The sequence below is a fragment of the Temnothorax curvispinosus genome, unplaced genomic scaffold (assembly GCF_003070985.1).
Source record: "Temnothorax curvispinosus isolate PA1 unplaced genomic scaffold, ASM307098v1 QBEX01008837.1, whole genome shotgun sequence".
Lineage (NCBI taxonomy): Eukaryota > Metazoa > Arthropoda > Insecta > Hymenoptera > Formicidae > Temnothorax > Temnothorax curvispinosus.
Genome location: NW_020218617.1, coordinates 80,201 through 105,876, shown reverse-complemented (window position 1 = coordinate 105,876; position 25,676 = coordinate 80,201). Strand labels below are relative to the sequence as shown.

The 25,676-nt window shown below is 34.2% G+C and overlaps 5 protein-coding genes across 9 annotated transcripts in view; 3 read left to right on the top strand and 2 right to left on the bottom strand.

Moving 5' to 3' along the window:
* The first annotated feature begins 1,478 nt into the window (after positions 1–1,478).
* On the top strand, positions 1,479–3,083 carry LOC112458406 (pupal cuticle protein 20-like). The gene is made up of 5 exons (XM_025022027.1): positions 1,479–1,518; positions 1,634–1,907; positions 2,149–2,292; positions 2,511–2,759; positions 2,858–3,083. The coding sequence occupies exons 1-5, from the start codon at positions 1,510–1,512 to the stop codon at positions 2,941–2,943; spliced, it is 762 nt and encodes a 253-aa protein (XP_024877795.1). The 5' UTR covers positions 1,479–1,509; the 3' UTR covers positions 2,944–3,083.
* A 351-nt stretch (positions 3,084–3,434) lies between these two features.
* On the bottom strand, positions 3,435–12,350 carry LOC112458404 (ATP-binding cassette sub-family A member 1-like). 2 transcript variants are annotated; one of them, XM_025022026.1, is made up of 26 exons: positions 11,983–12,350; positions 11,146–11,288; positions 10,644–11,020; positions 10,252–10,547; positions 9,920–10,078; positions 9,600–9,840; positions 9,362–9,529; positions 9,053–9,240; positions 8,801–8,962; positions 8,580–8,688; positions 8,345–8,499; positions 8,097–8,258; positions 7,947–8,018; positions 7,721–7,859; positions 7,388–7,625; positions 7,154–7,313; positions 6,819–7,032; positions 6,207–6,728; positions 5,997–6,122; positions 5,648–5,866; positions 5,288–5,560; positions 4,833–5,146; positions 4,615–4,762; positions 4,308–4,518; positions 3,983–4,196; positions 3,435–3,884 (listed from the first exon to the last, which is right to left on the bottom strand). In XM_025022026.1, exons 3-26 carry the CDS (start codon positions 10,957–10,959, stop codon positions 3,681–3,683), a joined length of 5,010 nt encoding a protein of 1,669 aa, XP_024877794.1. In that variant the 5' UTR covers positions 10,960–11,020; positions 11,146–11,288; positions 11,983–12,350; the 3' UTR covers positions 3,435–3,680. The 2 variants fall into 2 exon arrangements, with proteins under 2 accessions (XP_024877794.1, XP_024877793.1); XM_025022025.1 differs by having other exon boundaries at positions 10,644–11,288; positions 11,983–12,349.
* Positions 12,351–14,750: 2,400 nt separating this feature from the next.
* On the bottom strand, positions 14,751–15,771 carry LOC112458409 (39S ribosomal protein L14, mitochondrial). 2 transcript variants are annotated; one of them, XM_025022031.1, is made up of 3 exons: positions 15,540–15,771; positions 15,177–15,398; positions 14,809–15,062 (listed from the first exon to the last, which is right to left on the bottom strand). In XM_025022031.1, exons 2-3 carry the CDS (start codon positions 15,364–15,366, stop codon positions 14,809–14,811), a joined length of 444 nt encoding a protein of 147 aa, XP_024877799.1. In that variant the 5' UTR covers positions 15,367–15,398; positions 15,540–15,771. The 2 variants fall into 2 exon arrangements, with proteins under 2 accessions (XP_024877800.1, XP_024877799.1); XM_025022032.1 differs by lacking the exon at positions 15,540–15,771 and having other exon boundaries at positions 14,751–15,062; positions 15,177–15,366.
* On the top strand, positions 15,672–16,767 carry LOC112458407 (28S ribosomal protein S28, mitochondrial). The gene is made up of 3 exons (XM_025022028.1): positions 15,672–16,067; positions 16,152–16,273; positions 16,514–16,767. Exons 1-3 carry the CDS (start codon positions 15,747–15,749, stop codon positions 16,704–16,706), a joined length of 636 nt encoding a protein of 211 aa, XP_024877796.1. The 5' UTR covers positions 15,672–15,746; the 3' UTR covers positions 16,707–16,767.
* Positions 16,768–17,314: 547 nt separating this feature from the next.
* The window catches only part of LOC112458362 (lipopolysaccharide-induced tumor necrosis factor-alpha factor homolog), a 10,681-nt gene continuing 2,319 nt past the window's right edge, over positions 17,315–25,676 (top strand). Inside the window, exons 1-5 of one of the 3 annotated variants that reach the window (XR_003041197.1) lie at positions 17,315–17,608; positions 20,864–21,038; positions 21,527–21,794; positions 22,087–22,317; positions 24,302–25,670. Coding sequence is in view for 1 of the 3 variants with exons in the window: in XM_025021963.1 (XP_024877731.1) it covers positions 20,870–21,038; positions 21,527–21,794; positions 22,087–22,189 (540 nt within the window). In the remaining 2 variants the exon portion in view is untranslated. Of the gene's footprint in view, positions 17,609–20,863; positions 21,039–21,526; positions 21,795–22,086; positions 22,800–24,301; positions 25,671–25,676 lie in introns of those variants that run through there. The other 2 variants (XR_003041198.1, XM_025021963.1) reach the window with 2 other exon arrangements.

Here is a 25,676-nt window from a genome sequence, read left to right as displayed (position 1 = left end):
CGAAGCGTGAGTACGGTGACCCAAGGTGGATCGTTAACCGGCGAGTTACGTGCATGCCGATCGGCAATACCTTGACGACTTCAAATGCGCGCTTCGGTTTACGCGCGCAGTTCCATTTTATGGAACTGTTTACGGCACCGAGCCACGTTGGAATCGCGCAATTATATGGATGCGTAATATTCTCGCGCGATCGCGGTTGCGAGCCTCGAACTCGATGGTCCCGCGCGGATTAGTCTCTTTTACAACTCGTGTCTTACGTAATCGTCGAATCTTCGGCTAACCGGATCTGATTCTCAGCCGTACAATTATTCGATATATGATGGCCTAAATAAAAACGCGTGCGAGTTCTTGACGAGGATAATAGCTCTCATTAATAACTCTTGATGCTGCAACCAGCGAGAAAGATAAACTTTACGTCACACGTGGGCACGTTTAGAGTCGCGTTCCGCGCAGAAGATCATCCCTGGGTTGTCCAGGCACCCATTTCCCGACCTAGCTCACACGTGAAGACGCGTACACGTACGCACGTATCGGCCGATGCGCTCCGGAGATGCTCTCAACGCATGATTGCGCAACGAGCCCGTTCGATTGCGGAGCGCGCATTGCTCTCCGTAAGCCGCGGCGCGGCGTCGCCGCGCCGGCGACGGCGACGATAATGACGACGCCGCGACCCCGCGGGTATAATTCCCGCGTTGAAAGAGCCGATATAATTACAAGGGAGAAATGCGCGGCGACTGCATGCCGGCCGCGTCATCGACTCGGCTGCTTTTCCACGCTTTCTCACCGCTTGCCTCCTCGTCCTCAAGACGTGCACCGAGAATGAACCAAATAGAATCTTTTGTTTAACTTGAGAAACTTGGGGAGATTCCGACGGTCAGATTGCAAAGTCTATTTCATGTCAAATATTGAATTGTTTCAGCGTTGGTTAATCAATAATCTTATAACGAAATGTATTTTAAGCGGCCAAAGTACTGTTTAACTTGCTTTGCTTTTACAACCCGTTGCCTCGACCCTATCGCTTCGCTTTCATGCCGATCCCATTGATCGACCTTCAGATCCATTCGGAGATGCCTGCCGATCTGTATCAATCTGGTATTGCGCAACTACCCCTAGCTCGACGAGGTTTATCTCGACAGAGGTCTCCTCCGCCATCGCCGCCCCCTCCGATAGCTCTCCCACCGTGCGCGTCTTCATCCGGCAGCTCTAAGATCTCTTCTTCTCTTTTCCTCTCCTCTCGGCACCTCTCGTCAAAGAGAATTCGTTGGCAAATCTTCGAGGAACGCATCACCGGGTTATCTCCAGCCGCGATGCCATCCGCGGTTGCTCACTGGCGGGTGGGAGGAAGACGATCCTTGCGCGGGATCGGTATATAAGTATGCTGGATCCGATCTGGATACGTGCAGATCAATTATCGTCATCGGTTTGGCGACGTATATACGATATACGATTTGAGTGACAAAATAACATCGCTCGGATTTGATCGACGAGCATATACACACAACCAGCGAGATGAGATCGGTACGAGTCGCGCGCAAATTGTTAGATTTCTCTATACTTCCGGTCGCCGAAGACTGGGATGAATCTCGCATCTCCTGGATTGCTGAGTTTAATATAATTCGAATTGTTTCAACAGCTCGCCATTGCGCTGCTGGCCATCATTGGTACGTGCTATGCCGCAAGATTCGACACTTCTTATCTTCCGCCGAGTAGTGCCGGAAGTGCGGGTGGGGCGGAATTAATTCATCCTCCATCTCCAGGACATGGTGGAGGTGAACCCGTTAAATATAGTGGCCCGGTCGGTCCAGGTCCTGGTGGTCCAAGTGGTCCCAGTGGTTTTGGCGGTCCTAGTGGCCACGGTGGATCAGGCGGTTTTGGTCAGTTCGGAGGTGGTGGTAGTGCTTATAGTGGTAAGTTTGAACGAATTTATAATTACTGAACAAGAGAAGAAAGTAGTTACTTTGTCTCATATGTTATTCCATGTGTCTCTTCAAAACTCAAATTTTTATTACGATTATTATACGACTGAAATATTCAAAAGTTAACTATTTTTTTTTAGAAATATTGCATCAACTTTCCTCGAAAACTAGTAAAGTTTTTTTTAAGTGTAGTTTAGCTATGTGACTTTTCACATTTTATTTCGTACTTTAGGCGACGGACTGGGTGGTGGGCATGGCGGTCAAGAGAAGATACCCATCCTTTCTTATAGTAACGAGAACGCTGGTGACGGAAACTATCAATACAGCTATGAAGCCGGAAATGGAATTTCCGTGCAAGAAACGGGTCATAAGCAAGGCAGGAGATTGCACATTTTTATTTCTTAATTAAATTATTAATTATTTGATTACTCGACTGGGTGTATTTCGGTTTCGAACGCCATTACGATTCGATTTTTTAACGAGCGATAGCTAAACAATGGTCGCTTTTGAAATTATGGAAGTATCGCGTCACAACGTAATGCGTTTGGTAGCAGTAAGGACATTGCAAAACGTGAGTGCGTCTCGGTATTGCAGGAGAATCCGAATCGGTGAGCGGATCCTTTTCTTATACCGGGACCGACGGTATGCAATACTCGATCACGTATACGGCGGACGAGTATGGCTTTCATCCTCAAGGCGCTCACTTACCAACACCGCCTCCGATTCCGCCGGAAATTCAACGAGGTGTTGAATTGGCACTTGCTGCCGAAGCTAGGGGAGAGAATCAGGATGGTGGCGGTGGAGGATATTCACACGGTGGAGGCAGTGGATATCCTAGCGGAGGTGTGTCATAGGATCCCGAATCAAACGAACGTTTATAATCGTGCATATTAACGTTTTATGCATGATCTACTGCTTATCAAATTATCCTATTATCTTAGGAGGTGGCTATAGTGGCCATGGAGGAAGCGCGTATCAAGGACCGAGTTCATACCAAACAAGTTCAAGCGGTGGCTATCAATATTAGGCAGCAGATTGGCGAGGATCATCTATGTGCATACCACACGCAGGCATGCATACCATTTTCCGTTTATCCGTCTTGTGTATATAACGATACATCATTCATGCAATTTTTCTTATTTATATAAAGTGACTTTTATTTATAAAAAATGCCGATTCTCTAATTTTTTTCTTTTTTTAAAGTCGGTTCTATATACCAGCAATTTTAACGTTCAAATGTCTTTTACGTTATTACATTACTTTAAGAAATATATGCCCGTCAAATATACACGTGATATGACATCTGTATAATTGAGAACTTAACTGCGATATGTGTCGCGCATTATTGTTTATGCGCTTAATATATATTATATATTAATTTTGAGATATGTTGTATCTTTGAATAAAATTTAATGGTGTATTAATGTGTGACATATATATTGTGAATCATTTTACATGTATATATACATTAAATATTATTTTTACACAAAATTACAATATTTACGTATAAAAAAATACGTATTATTATAATAAAACATTTTTGTTGCAACAATTTAAAAGCAGTTTATAATAAGGATACGATTGACATTAAGTTAAATATAATGCGTATTAATATGTGTATTAATAATTTTATCAAGCAAGATTATGATATAATTAATTAAAGTTTACAACATTTACAACTTATAATATAAATTAACGTTATTTCGATTTCCATCCATTTAGTATATTTAAGTATATTTCTGCATCCAATAAGATGCATTCAATTTATACTATATCTTGTTGACTAGTTAGAGACTCAGACTCAATCATTTCAGCTCCTCTTGCAAACTGAATAAAGAGTTGCTCCAAAGTTGCAGATAGAACGGCATAATCCTCAATACAGCTGTAGCTTTGCTTTAGACTCTTCATTGTATCATACATTTCCACCCATTTTGTATTACAATCAGTTACGTGATAGGCAAGAAAACCCTGTAAAAATATGAATAGAAATTAATAGTAAGATGAAAGAATAAAAAATAAAGCAATTATAATCGTTGCAGATCTTCTAAGCAAAATACAATCATTACCAAATTTTCATCCCTAATATCACACGTTAGAGTAGACTCAATAACATTCTTAATATTGTTAACATCCTCGTCCGTTCGGTTTGGATTTAATTTTATGTGAATATCATAACCCGCTCCAAATCGTTGCTTCAATTCTTGACTTGCGCCAATGCAGACTAATTCACCCTTCACCATAATGACTAGTCGATTACAAAGTGCTTCACACTCTTCCATGCTGTTGGACAACGTAGTTTTAATATTCCACTCAATAAAATGAATTATATTAAATAAAATCTTAATGCAGATATTTTTTATTTCAGATAAGTACTTGTACTCTAAAAAATACCTGTGAGACGTGAGTATAATGGCTTGCCCTGATGCCTGACACGATTGCAAAGTATTCCAAAGCGATCTTCTAGCTGCAGGATCGACACCAGTTGTGGGCTCGTCCAAGAGAACAAGAGTGGGATTGCCGATGAGGGCCATCGCGATGTTTAAGCGTCTCTTATTACCACCGCTGTAAGTACCGCTTGGCTGTTTCATGCAGGCAGTTAAATCTGTAACATGTTCGTATATTCATATTCATCACATGCACTATTTTTACATCTGTACTTTTTTTTTTAATTCTGCATTTATTATCGCACTTTACTTACTCAGTCTATTAATCCATTTATTAACTTCCAACTCTACGTTGGACTTTGGTATACCGCGAAGACAAGCGAACAGTCGTAAATGATCAAAAGCGTTCAAAGAGGGTATTAAAGCATCAGTTTGTGGACAATATCCCATCTCAGAAAGATACTACAAGAAAAAACTCTATATCGTAAACAATATACTGCTAAACAAATTAAAACGCTATGTAAGTTATTACCTTTGTCCTGTCTGAGTGGATTTCCGCTTGCTTTAAGTACATTATGCCACTATTAGACGCTTCTTCTCCAGTTAGCATCCTGAAAGTTGTACTCTTTCCAGCGCCATTTACGCCGAGCAATCCGAAACATTCCCGTGGTTTCACTCGAAAACTGATTTCTTTCACGGCCATTACCTTCCCATAGTATTTGCTCAATTCATACACTAAGAAGAGACTGTTACCTTCACTTATTGGACGTTGTAATTCATTATTTTGTAGTTCAATATTAGTTGTCTCTGTAATATCTGGTTTTAATTGTTCTTTCATAGTATCACCTGTACATAAAGTCATATACAATTATGCATTATTATACTTTATATAAGTTCGTTATATTTTATATAAAGTTCGTAAATTCAATTATTTATGCATGTTTAATTTTTATATATCATTTCTTGGGATACTAAAAATTGTTTTACCTTGGCTGTTAATTTTATTAATTTCTATCGCTACTGCGAGTTTCTCTTTCTTTACTTGATCATCCATTATGTCTTGTCCCTTTCTTAATTTTGTACCGACCATCTTTTTGAATAATTTTGAAAATAATTTTTCTTCCAATGCGATTAATAGCGCAAAATACAAAATTGGTGTCATAGCTAGATATAGTATACTTTCTTCAAAATTCATATCATCTGTAAAGTTTTTGAAGTAAGGAAGTTGATTTTTGCACATTCCATCTGCACAATCCATACCTGAAAAGAATTATTTCATGAAGTTAATTATAAATTCCATCGTAAGAACTTAAAATTACATTTGATGTAAATATTGCATAATCTTACCACAACAAGGATCGCGATACGCAAGACAAACTACATCGCGAAGTCGATTTGGTAGACGACGACACCTTGCATTTTGTACTGCTATGGTGAAAAAAGATACTTGACCATGGAACAAACTTACGTAAGGAATTAGACGGAAGAGTCTCTTTTGTAGAATGTGTAGCCAATTAAGCCAATCAAAACTATGTATTACTCCGTGTAGAATATACTGTATTACAACTGAAATAATTTTTCAGGTTTATTCCTCTTTATAATAATTTAGTGGCATTTTTAAAGAGAGCATTGAATTTATTTTATTTAATATATTCATTAACATTTTTAATATCTTTACGAAATATTATAAGCTTACCAAGACCGAATGGTGCGAGAGCCAAAATGGTTATTACAGTACTCCTTGATTTATTCATAAAACTAAATAGATATACAAAAAGTAACACGTTAATACCAAACAACTCCAGAATCAATATCGTGCACACTGTAAAAGAAAAAAATTTGTATAAGTGATTAAAATATAATATTAATTAATAGATATTAAATATAATTTAAAATAAAGACTTACGTATTTCTGTTCCATAATATAGACGAAGACCAAGAATAATATCCATGATGTAGAATGCTAAAGTAACTAGCAATACAATTATCGTAAATATCAGAAAATCAAAAGCAAACATTGTACCCCAGTATGATACCGATGTGACACCGGTCATACGTTGAAGTTGTTTAACTTTCGTCGTTGTTTCTTCGTAAGGATGCGTTGCAAAAAGTGCCACAATAATAAAGAAGAACGAACAGAATATCGAGACACGCGAGAACGCATCTAATTCCGGCACTTCTATTTTGGTCGATAATAGTGTATTCGGTAATTGTTGCCTAGATGCAACAATCGAATATTCATCGCCAGCGAAAGCTTTGATGAACGAATTACTCAAGAGATTCACTGTTAACGGCACGCTGTGAAGTGCTAAGCCGGAATAAAAACCGTTAGCCCATGTTGTGTTAGTTTCAGTGGCATTAAATTCGGCGGATACGATAAGATTATTCCGATATTCCACAATATTCTTCATAGAAGAATTCAGAAGAGCTAAAGGAATAATGGATAAAGAAAATATCGTTCAGACAAATTTATTACTGTGCTTAATATGAAATGACATAATAACATAATCGCACTTACCGCTTGCCACACTTATATCCGGAGTTACACGCTCTGCTTCGCCGAACTTCTGAACAACATCTCTATATTTTGAACTTATAAGTTCCATGTTCGACGAGTATAAAACTTTGGGATTTCTGTACATATCAAGCTTCAATGGAACAATATCTGTGGAATCGCTTGGTAGATTGTAAGTTAAGGCCATTATAACCACCGAGAAGATAGGAAGAATTAGCTGAAAATGTTAAAGACATGTTAATAGAAGAAAATCTCGATTTTCAAAGTTTTATAAAAATAGAATATGATGCAAAACATGATAATCTTTATATTAGTAAAGCAATTAAGGAGAAATTTACATATTGCAGAAAAGTGGTTAGATTCTTTCTCGTATATGTGAATTTCTTGCAAAGCAATGCCCATATTGATTGCATGCATAGCTCACTGCCTGTAACTTTCGGTAATGGTGATGTAAATAATTCATTGAGGTGTTTCCCATTATCTTCTTTGTTCACAATCCTAGAACAAATAGTAAAGTAGTAAGAAAATAGTAATAAAATAATGATACAAAACACATTTTAATAAATACACACTTCAAAAATACTTGTTCCAAAGTAATCAATGACACGCTTATTCCAGTAACTCCTAATTTGTTCTTTTCATTTTCTACTTTGTCCAGTGATTGTGGTAAAGAATCAGTATATGGCACATTTAAAACAATTTTTTCACTATCAACACTAAGCTCTTGCGTTCTTGAATCAAATTTACATATGACTTTTTCAGGAATGCACCAAGACTTTGTCGACAATGTAACTTCTATATGCCCATGACCTAAAGCAAAAAAATGATAATTTACAAAACAATTATCTAAATTATATATTTTGTTTAAATATCAGTAAACACAATAATAACATATAATAACATACCATACTGTTTCTTCAAAAACATTCCAGTGCCATAACTTCTAAGACGACCTGCATGCATTATCGCAATTCTATCACCAAGTATATCAGCCTCTTCCATATTATGCGTACTAATTAATATTGTTTTCTCTCCTCTAAGTTTCTGCAAAAAATTATTAATATGTATATAAAATATGCGACACACCGTTAAATATATGAATATAAAAAAAATTAAATTAAATTTGCTTACCAATATAATATCCCATGTATCTCTTCTGGTTTCAGGGTCCATTCCCGACGTTGGCTCATCCAAAATTATGATCTAAATATAAATTTATTTTGAGATCAATATAATATTCGTATAATACATCATTCATTATATCTGTATTTCAGAACTTACGCTAGCATCGCCAATAAGTGCCATTCCGAGACATAGTCTTCTTTGTTGACCACCAGAAAGTTTGCTAGGTAGAAAATCTTTCTTTTCGGAAAGTTTCAACTTAGAAAGCAAAATATTAACATCCTCCTTGACTTCGTTTCTGGTTTTATTTTTAGCTTTTAGCTGTTGCCATAACATAAAAATTACATACAACTAATATATTATTGATACGATTGCTTTTATTCTACAAAAATTATTATTATCCTCACCAAGCCAAAGAATTCTATTTGTTCAAATACATTCAAATCTGGGAAAACCATATTTTCTTGAGGACATAGACCTAAATCATTTCTAATACTGCTCAAGTGCTTTTTTAAATTTCTATCGTTTATGAAGACTTTCCCTTCCGTTTCGCTTGTCACACCTATTGAACACAAATACAATGAGTATTTCCCACAAAATAACATTTTCGTTAAAAACCATCTCATGACATAAATGTAATACCTGTTAATATAGACATAAGCGTAGTTTTGCCTGCTCCATTGTGTCCAAGTAGAGCAGTAATTTGTCCTTTGTAAAAGTCCACAGATACTCCTCTTAACGCATGGACTTTCTGGAATGTAATAATGTAACGGTATTGAAATATAGCAAAAATATTCATAATCATCTATTTATGTAAACTTATTTATTTAAAATAGTCGTCTTTTATGCACGTTTAAACTTACAGACTTTCGTAACCAACTTGTTGTGTACGATTTTTTAACATCACGTATTTGTATTCCGGGTGTAAGCGCATTACCTAATACTGGCTCGAAGTCTTCGTTAACCTTATCATAATCAAATTCACCAGCTTCTTCATCGAGAGCTATTTTATTTTTCTTAATACACTAAAATACAAAAGCATAAAAAACATCAATATCTGTCTCATATATACGTATATTTTTCGTTCATACTATTTCTTTCATATTTTTTCTTACCTTCAAAAAATATAATGGATTCTGTCGGACTCCATATTTACCGGGAAGGACAGCATTTATATATATTGCAAGTGTAAAATGTATCACAGCACCCAAAATTGAAAAGAGAAATATAAAACCTGGACTTCCTAAGATACCGTATTCTATTCTTCCAGATATAAAAAAATTACTCCACTGAATACCAATCACTAAAAGAAAAAAAAATGGTTAGCGAGACAACACATGCATACATAATCCTCTCTTTAAAATTTCTCTAATAAGTTACTAATATAACTAATTAACATAAATAAGTTGAAAATTACTACTTACATTTGCTTTCATGAGCATTTGTTTCGTCAAAAAGTATATGAAGCATAATATTTGGAAATATTATGCCAAAATATGGTGTAACTCCAAAAATTTCTTCTCTTGTCAGGTGTATATAAAGTGAATTTACTGCCGTGTAAATAATAGCTATTGCAGTTGTGACAAATCGTGCTATAAAGAGATATAAAGAATATAATTTATGCATTTAAATATTTATTTTATATAATAAAACGATATTTACGTTTTGAAAAATATGCTGCAATATGCATGCCAAATGTTATAAGATGAGTAACAACTGTGGTAAATAAGATCCAAAATATAAACCCATTTCCATATTGCAAATAGGCCTCGACATTTGCAGAAAAAGTATTTTTAAATAATATGATTGTTGGCACTACATAAATAGTGCTGAATAATATCCCTGTAATTAACCAGCTAAATAAATTATAAGCCAGTTTGACTCCATTCATTGCCATTAAGACCTGAAAACAACAAAATTGATAAATATTTTTCAGTGATTAAGAATGTACGAAAAGTAGAAAGAAATAATACTGTACTAACATTTACGCCAATAAACTTCTCTTTTGTTGCATAGCTGGCTTCTATGCAAAGCGGAATCACAAATACCAGAACTACGAACTGAGAAATTCCTTTACGTAACATCACATCAGCCTCATCTATTTTAACATAAGGTGGATAAGGCATTCTTTGTATTGACATCTGAAAAATACATGCATCAAAAGTGATAAAAAATAATCCCAGATTACAGTGATATGTTATCCAGTTATCTGTCTCGACATATAACATATATGTATATTTTTTCATAAACAGCTTTATGATAAATTATTCATTATTAAAATATACTCATATATTTTTTAAAAAATTTATAATACCTTTACGTTAGAATCTGGTGCTGCTTGCTTTATGAGTACTTCATCTAAACATATTTGAACTTGCGTAAATGGAATCATATCGAAATATACCGTAGGTGACGAACTTATATGTTCACCATGTGACACGCTTTGGTACAAGTCATTTGGAATCTCCCACGAATGTCTTATTTTATATTTTATGGCGGGTTCGTTATATTGTTCAAAAACAACTGCCACCACAGAAACTATTGGATTTTGTGCCTGAGAACGTGTATAAGTATTTATCATTTCAGTCTCATTAACAAAACCTTCCATACCTATAAAATAAAGAGAATATAATTAACGTTAATGTTATTTAAGCTGTTAAAAGACACTACATACATTCCTCAATCACCATTTCAAGTAATACTTACTTTTAGGCAGCAGTACAAGACAATATCTGACAGACTCCATGATCTTCTCCGTATATGGATTTTTTGGTACATAATACACTTTATGTAAATCATTATCAAGTTTCCTCATCAACTCGTCTTGCGTATTTATAGGATAGTACGTGCTCTGGTTCACCACAACTGGAGGTTGAACACTAAAATCTCGCAAAGCTTGAAGTAACGCGAATAATACAATGGGTACTAAAGCTTGTAGGAATATCGCCGAACGCCAGTGCCTTTTGCGCACTATCAAATTCTTGTACATCAACAAGCCAAAAATTTTCCATCCACTAGCCATTTTGATTTTAACTTGATGGAAAATACTTTCAACAAATTATCAGTGGGTCGTGTTGAAATATCTACAAATATTGTAGACTATAAATACTGTGTACACCACTTTGCCATTGAAAATATACAAAGCCTTCTGAATAAGTTATTAGAATTGATGCAAGAAGTGTCGACTTCAACTTGCAGCATAACTCACAAATAAGCTATACAGCCTTGGTCATCAAAATTATGGGAATATCTCTATAATTCGCATATTTTGCGATACCATACAGAAAGGTACCATGTAGTGTTTCTTTCTTATGTATAGAGTCCCACCTCTGTTGTCATAGCAAATTTTACCTAAACAAACATAATTTATTACTTATAAGGTGAGTCAAGCTAAAGTGTATAGCATGATATAATATTCAAGAGAGAGGTCACGATTATTATATTTACAACTTTAATAATTATCATTAATTTGACCTCAATTTACTATTAATTTTATTAATTACCAGTGTATAACACTACAAAGATTACTCTCAATCAAAGATAGATAGCAGTTCTTAAAGATAAGATAATAGATACAGTTTGATAACACATCGAATACTGGGAATTGTGTAAGAAACTATACATATAATTATGTGAGAAGTTTCTATTCTATGTACGAAGAATTTATTTATGACAAGAACAAAGCCTATACCTTAACCTTGATTGTCTATAGGTTTTATTTCAAATTTACATGATATTTCTGTGCTTACTTGGACATGAAATTTGAACGGAAATATGTGCCTGGGATTTATTTACATTCAGTTTAATTCTAAACTTGCTTGCGTATGCCTATAGACCTTTGAAGATCTTTGCCAAGCGCACGACGCCAAAAAAGACGTAAGACAGCGGATTTGCAATTTACATAAATAGACTAACGCTTGTCCGTTTAATTACCACATCCTTATCGCTCGGAATGCGAATGTAAAAAAAATATAGACGGTGCTATTATATGCGCGATAAGGATGTACAACAATGTACAATAATTGTATGCAAAGAATGTACTTACGGGGAGCTGTCACACATTTCACGAATGATAATTTCCGGGAGCACAGTGGAGCACAGACAGTAACAGCGAGGTTGTTATCTGCTTGATAACACGTCATCGATCAAAGCGTCATCTTATCAAAGGTGATAACAACGTTGAATTTTTACGTATTATTATATATACAACACATAATTATAAGGCGTCGCAGTACACATAGCGTCCCTCGAACGTGACAGCACTCGAGGTCTCGAGGAACTGCGAGAAACTCGACAACTCGGCGTCGTACGTCAGTGCTGTCAAAATTCGATACATGCAGAATATAGAAGGGAAACTGTATCTACGTAACGCGTCATGCGTTCGATATTTCACGTATGCTGCGTGATACGTACCCGCGTCAGTGATGTCCAACAAGAAACGAATTTGTGGATTAAAGTTTTTTTTTAGGGCTCATTAATCCGCAATTAGTACAATGACAATCGATACAATATTGTTCAATTTATATAATTAAAACTTATAATTACTAATCTTGGGATTTATTATTATCCTGTTATTTCGTAAACATATATACATATACATATGTTTTAGAGCCTAATGATAATATTCAATTATATTTTAATTAGAATAAATTGTAATTTTATTATCATCCGGGTTGATTATCGATCCGTTTGATTATCCATCGAGTAATAACTGTAAAAAAAATCTTGTTTCGTGGCAATAATATATTATTGCATTACGTTACTGGTTCAGTATACGTGTAATAAACTTCAAGCGTAATAAGCCACTCCCCTGACTCTATTATCTGTTAATGTAATTAGATTAGACTGTATATTATATACACTATAAATATGCTCATTCGTATTTAGAACATAATATGCAATAATAAATCATAAATTTAATCCTGCGTTAATTATTATAAGATATATATTTATTATTTATTTATATGTATGTTAGTGATCGAAAAATTTTCACATCCATAGATAAGTATACATACGAGAAGTAAAGACGTCGAAATTATATGATCAAGTTGAAAATCACTGCCTGGAATTTTCTGTTAGGTATTTCACAAATCACAACGAGAACCAATAACGATACCAATGGCAAAATCTACAACACTTAGTGTTACCTAAAAATTACTTTCCTTTATCGCACACAGTTTTTTAAAGCGATAGCTTAAATACAAATAACATTAGTCATACTTAAAAGGGCATGCAACGGATGACTATACATACGTTACTGCGCAGAACAGTTTATTTGGAAGTCTTACGTCAACTTAAAAATGATCTAACCATCTTTCTAATATAATAATATTGATGATAATTCTATGATAAATTTTCTTTGTAATTCTAAACCTTAATTGCTTTATAATCTGATGAAGAAGCATTATCTCATTTAGCACTAGTTATAAGTTGATAATAATCAAGCACTTGGTTGATTCACTTTTTGATGTCGTATCTATTTTCGGACAGTTTTTGAACGTTTCTAATTTCTTAAATTTATTACAATGTTCCCCGTTTATTGTAACTAATGTTAAAAAAATAAAGACATAGCTTAAATTTTGTAAAAAAGAGGTGGTCAACGTTACTGGTTCAGTATACGTGTAATAAACTTTAAGCGTAAACCACTCCCCTGATTATTATCTGTTAATGTAATTAGATTAGACTGTACATTATATACACTATAAGTACACTATAAGTATATACTATTTATATTCTTAGAGTAAGTTATTAGAGTAAGTTATTAGAGTAGGATCCTACCAAACACAAACTAAGTAACAGTAACATATTATAATATTACAATTTCCTTCTCAATCATGTAATTTTTATATGCGTACATGCGTCATCTCTGACAGTGCATATAATGACTAGTTGTGCCATGGGAAATTATAATACTGATGTCATGGTGTTAATTTTTTTGGGATGTCATGGATGAATATTTGCCCGATATCCTTGCAACATTTAAACTCCCGAAGGGAGAGTTATATACATATATTTACAACTTAGTTTTATAGTTAGTTTTATATGCATTTGCACTTTAGCTGACCTATTGAATTGACTTATATAAATGACAGTCAATTCAAATTCTTAAATGCATGATTGATTTAATATTATATGTATGACTGTGTATGTGAGTGAGTGATGTAGTATGAGTGAGTGAAGGAGTGTAGGACATGACTGATTGTGAGTGAGAAAATGAGTGAAATTGAATCATGTGGTAATGAAATTAGAAATAAGATGGTAGGAATTAGTAAAGATGCTTCCCTGACCAGTATCAGACCATCGAAGTACTAATCAATGCCCTATTCTTATATAAGAATCATATCGAAAACAACTGCTATCGAGAACTAGAGAGGCATTTGCCACTATAAATTTTATTTTTTTCGAGATGGGACTAATAGTAAAAAGCGCAACTAAATAATACATTCTAATTAACATTGAAAAATTAAGTTATGCAATTATTTGCAAAATTTTTGACAAAAATATCAAATCTTGTAATATAAATATAACTTTTATAATTAACTTAAATAATCGCTGAAATACAAGATGATAGGCACCGAGCGGCCAATAACTGTACTAAAATGCATGAAACTTAGACTCTGTACATCACACACACAAAATCTCAAAGAACACATATATACATATGTAAAATTGGTTCGAGAATTGTAATATTATTTAATATTAATTATATAATAAAATTGTAAAAATTTAGATATGTAACGGCGATACGCGTGCGCTTCTGTATTACAAATATTATTATGATTTGTAGAAGGAATTTTACACTAAATTACAATGTTAACATTTTACTAAAACATGTATATATTTGATGCATTTCTATATTACAATAGTGAGACTACACGAATCTGGATGCAATTGCTATTAGCTTAGTATAATCTGCGCCTTTGGTGTGGGTCTTCTCCTTCATTTTCGTTCGGAGTATATGTGGAATGGGTACCTGTATTCTTGTACCTAGAGGTGTCCCGTTGTCGTCTATGAGCACCAGATTGTTGCTGTCAAACTTGGGAACTTTCGGCGCCTGTTTCTGCTTCAATCCAACCAGTATGCCCTTTTTCTTTTCGCCTCTAATCGCGACTAAAATTCTGTCTCCTGAATAATTTGTACAGCAACGTTCAAACAAATTTATACGTTCAAATAAATTTATTTAAATGAATCTATAAAACCAGGAATATTTTCCATATAATCATTCATTTTTTGTCTCACCAATAAAACCAATCCCATATTTATTGTAGACGTGTATGCATCGCGGTGGTTTACCCTCCATCATAGCTAGCTTTCCTATCTCGCTGTTGTCCACCACTCTCAACCGGGTTAATTTAATTATGTGGTTCACAGGGGTTGATGTAGAAATGTTCCTGCTTATAATATTTAACACTGCTGAAGGCGCCAACATTATCGCTTCAGTCTTTCTTTAGAATATATAATCTGGAACATCAAATAATAATAGAATTCAAATTATTCAACATTGCAACATAACCTTCTTCATTATCAGAAAGGAGATTAACAACGTTACAAATAATAATTTAAACGAATCATTTTTCTTCAGATATTTTTAATAGCATTTACCGTTGAGTAAGAATTCTCCCCAATTCTAATTCAATCCTAAATTAATTGAAGTTAATTCTTTAATCACGACGACTCCTCCGAAATAGCAGCAGAAGCGCATGTTTTTACATAACCTCGATCACTCGATGTCGCTATAACCTAAAAGTCACCGACGGTGACGAGCGAGTGGGATACTGGACGATACTAAACGAGAATTTTGTTGTCATCATGAACAAGATACACCGCCTCGAGAAAGCGTTAATGCATTTGCGATCTCTCGTTGTCCCGAGAGTGAATTCCTCGTCCACGAGATGTTTCAGCACGAATAAAGATTCGGAAGGACAAGGTAACGATTCGCATCCGTCCGTGGAGCCCGGCGCCGAGAAGGAGGCTGTAACACAGACGAAAGAGAACGCAGAAGCATCTACGTCCGAGGTGAAGCTGAGCGGCTTCGCGCAAAGTTACGAGAAGTTCTCGCACATTGACGATAAAAAGCCAGAAACGCCGCAGACGTTCGCTTCCTTGATTCGCAACTCCAAGCTGGTCGACGTAAATATCTCTGTCTCACAGTGCATACAGTTATCGGGACATTTGTCAACTGCTCTTTATTAAATACATAATTTTGCTTTCCAGCTGGGGGACCCCGAAGGGAAGGTTGTAACTGGTGAGATATTTCACGTGGTCGGCAATGACTTGTACATTGATTTCGGATGGAAGTTTCACTGCGTTTGTCAGAAACCTATCAAGAATGGACAGTACGTGTGCCTGAATCCGTTCCTTTTCAAACTATAGGCCCGTTTATTTTAACTGAACTCCTTGCACAGTTCATCTTTCCTCTTTTTCTTTTCACGTTGAAGAGAAAAAGAGAAAAGATGAACTGTGCATGAAGTTTAGCCAAAATAAACAAGCCTAACATCTTGTTCAATGATATTTATTGTATTTCAAAGGCTAATGCTATCTTTAATATTATTCATTAATTTTGTTCTTTATTTCAGATACTATGTGAGAGGATCAAGGGTTCGGTTAAGAGTAAAAGACTTGGAGCTTTCCTCCAAGTTCTTAGGTGCCGCGACGGATATAACTCTTCTCGAAGCAGATTGCACTTTGATCGGCTTGATATCGTCACCGTTACAAACAACGGAACAAAAAGCAAGGACGACCAGAAGGCCGAGAATACAGGACCTTTAATAATGTTAATTTTGTAATATCTATGTTAAATAAACTGTACGATATGTACGCATATAATATATATGCATATTGCATATGCATATAAATGATCAATATCTCCTTTAAAACAACGCGAAACAATGCAAGTTGTACGTCATCGTTCGCAATCTGAATTCCTAATTTCTTGAGAACAGGATTGTTGCTCTAAAAACAAGCCACATAACTCGTATCCAGAAATACATATGCATATCCTGCTATATTTTTTGTTATACTTTCTGTCAAGTTAATTAAGGCAATTACCGATAAAAAATAATATATAACTTCTTCTCATACAAGACTTACATAAAATTAATATATATTATATGTTAAAGTAATATATATAATTCATACTATTTCATATACAACTCATGTATATATGTATTATTTTTATTGATTTCGCATGAAAGACTTTTTGCATTTCCGACAAATTCAAACGTGGCGGGCATCAGTACTATTTAAGTCGGTATTATCAGCTGCGATTGGTAAACGCGTGCCCCCACGTGACGTTACCGACGCGTGGAAAGCTTTAAAGTCTCGCGAGTGCTCGCGAGAGGTCAGTCTCGCTCGATCGTCGTCTCGATATACTCCTGCTGATCGCGACCGACGGTTTTCCTTCCCGTACTCCGCCGCAGTCCGCACGTTTTCCTTTCGCTCTCGTTCTCTCCGCCTGCACGCGAGGGACAAACGCGCGAGTGGCTTGGAGTGGCTCAAGTGACAGTGACAGTTTTCCGTGGCGTGCGACTTGTGCCCCGTCGCCTGGCCGTCGCCTGGCCGTCGCCGTTTTTTTAACGGCCCGACCGAGAGCCGAGGGACCGATAACCTAATTCGCCTGACGAGATTACGTGGACGGTTGCTTAATTCGCCCGTAGGACGTAGGACACACGGTGAGTACCGTGGCCGCTGCCTGGCCGAGGAGTCGTTCTTCCCGCGACTCCTGCGAGAGCGCGACGAAGCGTCTCCCGTCTTCATTCCCCTTTTTTGCGCGTCGCTCACCCAGCTTACCTTGTCCGCGATGCTCAAATCATCTTCGATCGGGACACGCGCGAGTTAATTGGAGTTAATCGCGTGCGTCAATCGTGTCGGGGAGACGGGGAATCCTATTTCGCACGGAGCTTTGACGGACTCGCGACGTATTGTCTGCGCCGAGCGTGTATGTAAATTATTTATGAAGGACCTATCTGTATGCTCGTAAGTAATCGAGATTTTATCTGTCAGCGAGTTACAAAGGTTAATTCCTGTCGCCGATCATAAAATTTAATTTTCTTGCATACAATTTGTTACATAAACATGTGTTTTTTGTTGTTGTCAGCGATTTGGTTGAATTTTATGAGAAGGAGAATTTGAAATTCGAAAAAGCTTGTTATTTGAAATTCAGATGACGCACGTTAAAAAGTCTGATGACTGGTAATGAGCCAGATAACCGTTAATAAATCATAAGCTAAGTTTATCATTTAATTTTGTTTTTTTTTTCTTCATAAAATTCTACAAAGCCAATAATATGCGTGTACTTTTTACTGCCAATTTTCTTTTAAATAATTTTTTGCAAAAATTTTATGATAGGTTCTATATTATATTTAGGGTATATTTTATAGATACCTATATAATATTCCATATATAACATAGATGATAACATAAATTTATATTTATCAATTATAAATAATATTTATAATTATTTATAAAAATGTATCAATTTTATTTGTCTATATATATATAAACAAATGTAGAATAGATTAGCATATACTTTTATTAAATTTTCTTTTACAATAATAATTTAAGAAATATATATAAAATACTCAAAATATAATACAGATATCATAATTTTCACAAAGAATTATTTAAAGGAAAATTTTATAGTAAAAGAATATAGCGTTACAAATTTTGTAGAATTTTCTAAGAAAAAGCATTAAAATAAATGAATTAAATTTAAATAAGATTAATTTAATTAAATTATATAACATATTAATATGATTTTATTATCTTATTTCAACTTTAGAACAAGCAAGGAGAGTATTCACTTTTATTATATCCGTATTGCACATACTTAGTTTATTGTTTCTTTCTTATCCGATCAGAAACAAGCGTGCGATCGTATAGATGCTCCGGGAAAATCACGACGCGGAAACATTTCAGCGAAAGGAAATTTATCTGTAACGGGTTCCGTATAATAAGCTCGCGTTTCGCCTATCAATTAAAAACGCATTACAATTTCATGGAGGCTCCTTTTAAAATCTGACTCAGTGTGCGCTAATGAAGTACGTAGTTTTCCATTTCCTAGCGGAAGCATTAAATTACGCGGAAACGGCGGAGATTGAAACAATAATCCATTTTTCGCTTGGCAACGATATGATATTTGAGAAAGAGAAATTATCCTTTTGTAAAAGATTTTCTGTTGATTTATAATTTTTTTCTAAAATAATTATACGTAAATACGCAGAAATATGAGAGAGCCTGCATTTAAAATTTGATGGATATCATTTAATAATACGTATTGTACATTATATGAAAAATTATCGATTTTAATTACTAAAATATCTACTTTGCTCGATAGTTCAATTTCTTCTAAAGTCGAAAAAATTTACAGATGAAACGGTGGGAAGACTCTCTCTGAGATACTCTTTATGTAGCTTATTATTAATTGCTTATCGCATCACGTTAATGCAGATTATGTTTCAGGCGCAGCAGCATAAATGAATTCGCGCTTATCAAACGGATCGGCTTTAGAACTAAGATATCGTAATCTCTCTGTCCAAGGTATTACGAGGCATGAGCGTGCACTCGGGATCCTAGGCTTTCTACGTACGGCTCCGCTGGCAAATATATATCGTGCCTCTGTTACTTAACATCCGCCCAACTTTCTATTCGCGCGCCAGCGCATAAATGTGTGCTCGTTCGTTATTTACGTTTAAATATTATATTGCGAGTCTCGTTACGTGCCGCGATGATCTTTTTATCTTGACACCCTGCAATTTTCCACGTTTCCCAGACCTTTTCGTTTTACGTTACGTAGACAGAGTCTCCTGACGTAATATCACTCTGAATCCTGAAATCAAAGCATATATAAAGTCTTCTGTATTTATATCTGCAGATAATTGTGTCACACTTTCTTCTTGTAAAAAAATGCGGAACCTCCTGTTTCCTGAACATCTTAATTGTCAGTAATTATTATCTTTGAGCAAAGAAATTTTTTAAAGCGCAATTTTTATTTGATGTTAAATGACAAGACTCGCTGACGTTTAGATTTTATGTTTTAAAATGAAATAATAAAAACGTTATTTTCTCAATATTTGAAGATATTTAACATCGCGAGTATTGCGCGAAAAGATTTGACTTTGATAATAAAGCTCTTTAGCGGCATAATAATAACGTAATTGCAATAGTTATGAGCCTTAATTTATGCGATCGATTGACCTTGTTATATTGTTGTGTTACTTGCATAAACGTGTGTATATAAAGTCGATGAAATACCGCGAAATATGCATTTCCTTATGTATAAATCTTCCGAGAAACTCGTTTAAACGCATCAACGTTAACATGTCCAGTTATACATATGCGGGGAAAAAAAAGTAATATGATCATATGCACTGAAGAAATTATGGGCGACCATGATGCTTGACAATTCCATTCGGTTTTTTGCGGATGAAGTCATACTTAATAAATTTGCGCAGCTTTGTGACATGCTTGCGTGGCATTTTATTGCAAACATAAAGACGTTTAGCGAGAGATAAAGTATGCTATTTAATATTATCCTCGCGTATCTTTTTGCGACGCATGTAGAAACTAAAGAAACAATGGATCGGTCGATTTCTCCATTTATTACAATTATACGAAAACGAATCGTGAAATTTATAAAACTGTTTATTCAATATCTAGCTACACCGTTAATTTTTATATCGCGTAGAATTTCAATTGCGTGATGATACATGTTTACCTAGTGATAAATAGAAAGACAGATTGCTATTTATATTTATATAAATTTCATAAATTACAACGGCAAAGAGAACCAAATTATAAACTGATGAAAAATTTCAAATTACTTTTAATTTTATGAAGAAAAATAATTTATATAGCTTTGGTGTTTTAATGTATATTAGCATTTTGATGTAATATTATTGTTAACTGAAATTTTGTCACTTTTTTAGGAAAAAATGGAGAAGAACGTGGGTTTTACTGCGGCCCAACCTTCGGCTCCTCTACCATTGGCTCCGCCGTCTTATGAGGAAGCCATAGCTAACGCAGGAGGAGCACCTACGCACCCTCCAGTTGTCTCCACACCGTATCCCCTGGGAACTGCGCCAGTGCAAATGCCCATGCCATGTAATGTCTTGATGCACAAAGCGGATTTGATAACGCTTTTCGATAATGTAAAATTAAATTGAAACGTAAAACTCACATTCCAAAACTTGTACACGGAAAAAATGATGTATCAATAAGCATGATTTTTTGTCACATCAACAGCAGTTGATGTTGCATCAATCAGTGATTGATGCAACATCAATTTTAATGAACAAAAAACATCAGATAATTATTTTAATAATTTAAATATTTGGTCCAATTGAATTAACTATTTATACTTGTGGCAGCCCGTGTGACGTTGACGTTTAATTGAAGCAACTTAATTTTTTTTTCGTGTAGTAAAATAAGAAAATGTCTCTTATCTGCAAAAAGAATCAGTTGCTCGTACATATTTTTTACTTATTTCTTTTATATATAAGTTGCTGATTTCAATTATTTTTTTCCAACGATAAAAGAAAAGCAATATGTGTATAGGATAGAGTAAATCTTATATATAAACCTTATTTTAGACCATCAACCACCAAATCAAACGACGATACCTACGCCGTCAGTTTATCCCGGCTCTAGCCACTCAACATCGCAGCCGCGTTTCAATCCCGAGTTAAATTCCGTGCCGCAGACGGAAGTACGGGTCATGCAACACCATACAGTGTATGCCATAGGACCGAATGCAGTGAAAATGACCTGTCCGACGTGTCGCGCCGATATTAAAACTACCACAATATCGGATCATCAGCCGAGTGCTCACATTTGCTGCATCGTACTCTGCTTACTTGGGTGAGTGATAAAACTTGTTTTGCACATACTTGGAATTCGCGGATATTATATCGGTCGTATCCCCAATGAAGTTTTTTATTCCTGCGATTATGTGTATGCATTCATTTTTCTTAAATTTATTTATTTGTTTAGAAATATATATAGATTGCAGGGTAACATTTGCAAGGTAACGTTATTTGTTATGTAAATCGAATATGATATAAGAGATAACTTTAGTTGTTGCCAATTTTCTTATAATAGCTTTGATTTTCTTGTAAATAGCTTAGATAGATTTCGGGTTCTTTCATTTCAGATGCTGCCTCTGCTCATGCCTGCCATATTGCATGAACGCTTTCATGAGCGTTCATCACTTCTGTCCAAACTGCAAAAATTACATCGGCACGTGGAAAGGTTGATTTTACAATTGCGCACCCGTAGGTTCCAACCCTCCCGCGTATCGAGACGCTCTACAATTCTATTAAGACCTCGATATTCTTCGTTTATTACACATTAAAGACTACAGAAAAGAAGGATTATCGAAAACGTAAGTTACAAATTATATGCTTGAATCTTCAAACTTAAAAAGGTAATTGCGTTACAATACGCAAATGATTTATCAATCAAGTCCTGGTTGATCTAATGTGTCGTATGAATCATAGATATAGACGAGTAAACATTGATATCACAAATATCACAGACTTTTATATAATATAGATAATGTACTAGATTGTTAGTGTACGTGAGGTACTTATGCAATTGTAAAGCAAGAAGTGATACAAAGTGTGATTATAAGGAAAGAGTTACCGATGTACTTCGCAAAAGACAGATATTCTGATTTATATGCGAAAAAAATTAGTATTTCTTTTTTATTAAAGAAGTTCTTGTGAACAAATTTGTAAAAAAGAAATTTTGATTAATTTTTTTGCATATACATGTGATCACATTTTGCTTTTCTAAAATATGATGAAATCCTCATTATCTTTTTGTTTAATCTTTTTTTCATAAGAACTTTATAGAATATTTAGTAAAATATTTTTTAGTTATATATAAAATTAATATTTTCCAATATTTAAATATTAAATTTGTGCAGTTTTTTGGCGAAATCACTTAAATTTTTTATTTTGAATATCATCATTAACGGTCTAGTATATTATATAGAAGTCTTATTGCAACTCTTAGAATTTCAATGTAAAACAAAAATTATATATGCGATTTTATCGCTGGAAAGTTGGACACGAGAATTCTTTTGGACACTTTCACTGCTTTGCGTTAAATACATAAATATTTAAATCGATTTTCTTTATGTCTCGAGAATATTTTTTAAATAGCTATTTTACGTAGTAGTAATTTTACATACACTTCATACATATAAGTGAGTTTAATTATATTACTTCTTATGATGTTCATGATTATAAACGAAGTGGAGAACAGGAAATAACGTGAAAGCTGCATTGTCTCGTGTCCAGAGTAATACTCTCGTGTTGTTTTATTTTTGTATTGCCAACTTTGCGAAGAATAGTATTTACGAAGAGTATATATAATCTTATTTTTTCTCTTTGTGAAACTTGATATGCGGGAGCACAAGCATGTATATCTAAGCGTGCCTCCGCGGATTTAACTGAATAGATATTATATAAGCGTATTATAAAGAAGAGCGTATATTTTTGCGTACTATGAAAGAGGATTTGCAAACATCTAGCGTAATAAGAATGTATAAGTTAATTTCAATTTTATTAAGAAATTATTTATATTTATGCATACAATATCATCGAGATAAAACTGATAAGCACTAGGGCAGCAGAAGAGAGATTTCACGAAAGGAAGTTCCGTGTCTTGCGGCATTATAATCTGTTGTATTCCATTCTCTCTTTACTCCAAGTTAGATTGAGAAGTATAGTCTCGGATAATCTAATATTTCTCGGTGCCGGACCGAACTTTCTCTGGCTTATGTTATTTAAGTTTTAGTAACTATTCCATCATGTTGTATCAAAAGCTCCACGAGTTCTCAAACTTTTCCATTCTTACGTTATCTTATGATACTTCGGAAATCCTAGCAGTCTTCCATGCTTTACTGAAAAACCATCCTTCAACCTTTACTACCTGCTTTTAAACGGATTAATGTATGATTCGAATTTCTCATATTGATTATTGACAGACTTTTTCATACTTCCTTAAAAACTTTTTTATGTTCTTCCATCTATATATATTCTCTCGTTAACAAAAAGCATCTTCTTGTTTGAGATAGCTTATACAATCAACGAGCAAAAACGAAATGTATTCCTCTCTCTAATCTTTCTTTTTCTCTATTTGCTTCATTTATCGATTATAGTTACATTTAAGAATAGTTATCGGTTCTACGAAATCGCAAGTTATACATGTTTTAATAGTTATTTTTTACATACTCTAACTGTAAGGATAATATATTCTTGATAATTTTTCCTGTCCGAAGACATTATGAAGATATAATAAGTCTATGATTTTGTTATTTAATTTGGTTTTAATAATAACATGTTTATATTCATATTAAGACTACAGATAGATTTGTGCTGGAAACAAATTTATAATGGCGTAAAGTCTTATTAAAACGTCAGGGACTGTGAAGAAAGCATTTGTCGATTACAAATTTCGTATTTCAACTTCCATGATAAGTCAGATAAGTAAAACAGATTGACCTATGCATTATTCTTATTTTACACATGACATAATTCTGTTCACATATCAATCCAGATAGCCGAATAAACAACATTCCAGAACGAGCAAGTTTGATGAGGAGCTCAAAAAATATATAGCGGTATTTCTCATTCGCTTGAATTTCTCATTTTATATCTTTCATCTTTTATTTCTCTAAAGTTTTATAGCTATAGAAAGAGAAATTTGTTTTTCAAGTAGTATTAAATTAGTATTACAGTCTATAGTATTATATTAAGATAATATTCTTCCTAAACAATGAGAGTTTTTTTATCAAATACATGCTAATATATTTTTTTAAAATTATTTTTGAGCGATAACATTTCACAAATATTATAAAATGAGCAATGCTTTGTTAATTGAGGAACACTGCTTTGTGTGTGTAGAAATTCACAAACTAAAAAATAGATGTATAACTTAAATAGTACTTTTTATATCATTTCTCCGTTGTCTTCATAATAATAATTGTTGATAAGTTTATACTTAGTTAATTAGGAATTAACAACCAATGACAGCAGCTATTTAATTAAACCACAGGCGATTAACCTTACATTCGGATACACCACTATTTAGCCGACCATTTTTTGAAGTTTAAGATTTATTCACCAAATAATGTTTCATTTTCATTTCACGCAGTTTCAGAGAAACAGAATCCTATAATTTTAGATAAATTATGTATCAAATAATAGCGTTGGGAAAAGATTTTATACAATGCAATTTTTTACACAGCATTATATTTTTCCCTCTATTTTTAGGATGTATTTTATTTTTACTAAATTATTTGTGTGGTTTTAAATGATAGCTCATGTACATTTTATTATTTGTTGCGATGACGCTGCATTTGTTAAGAATATATCTTCTATGGTGCCAGAGGATGAGAACGGTAAAATACAGTATAAATACATTAAAAGTAAAGTAATTATTAACCATTATTCTTGATATCCTTGGTTATTCAGTGCTTTATAATTTTTTATATTTGAAAAAACTTTTTACTTTGAAGAAATGTAGTACTGGAAAAAAACTTAGAACTTGCAACAAATGTTTGGCAACGTAAAAAGTGAAAAAATTTGAAACTTTGTAGAGAAAAGTAAGTTGGATAGAATAATAATAACAAAGCAATTTTTCTTTTTTCTTTGAGGAAGTAATTGACATGTTCTTAAATCTTTTTACTGTAGATCTTGACCTGCATAATCAAGATTTTCATCTTTCTTCTCT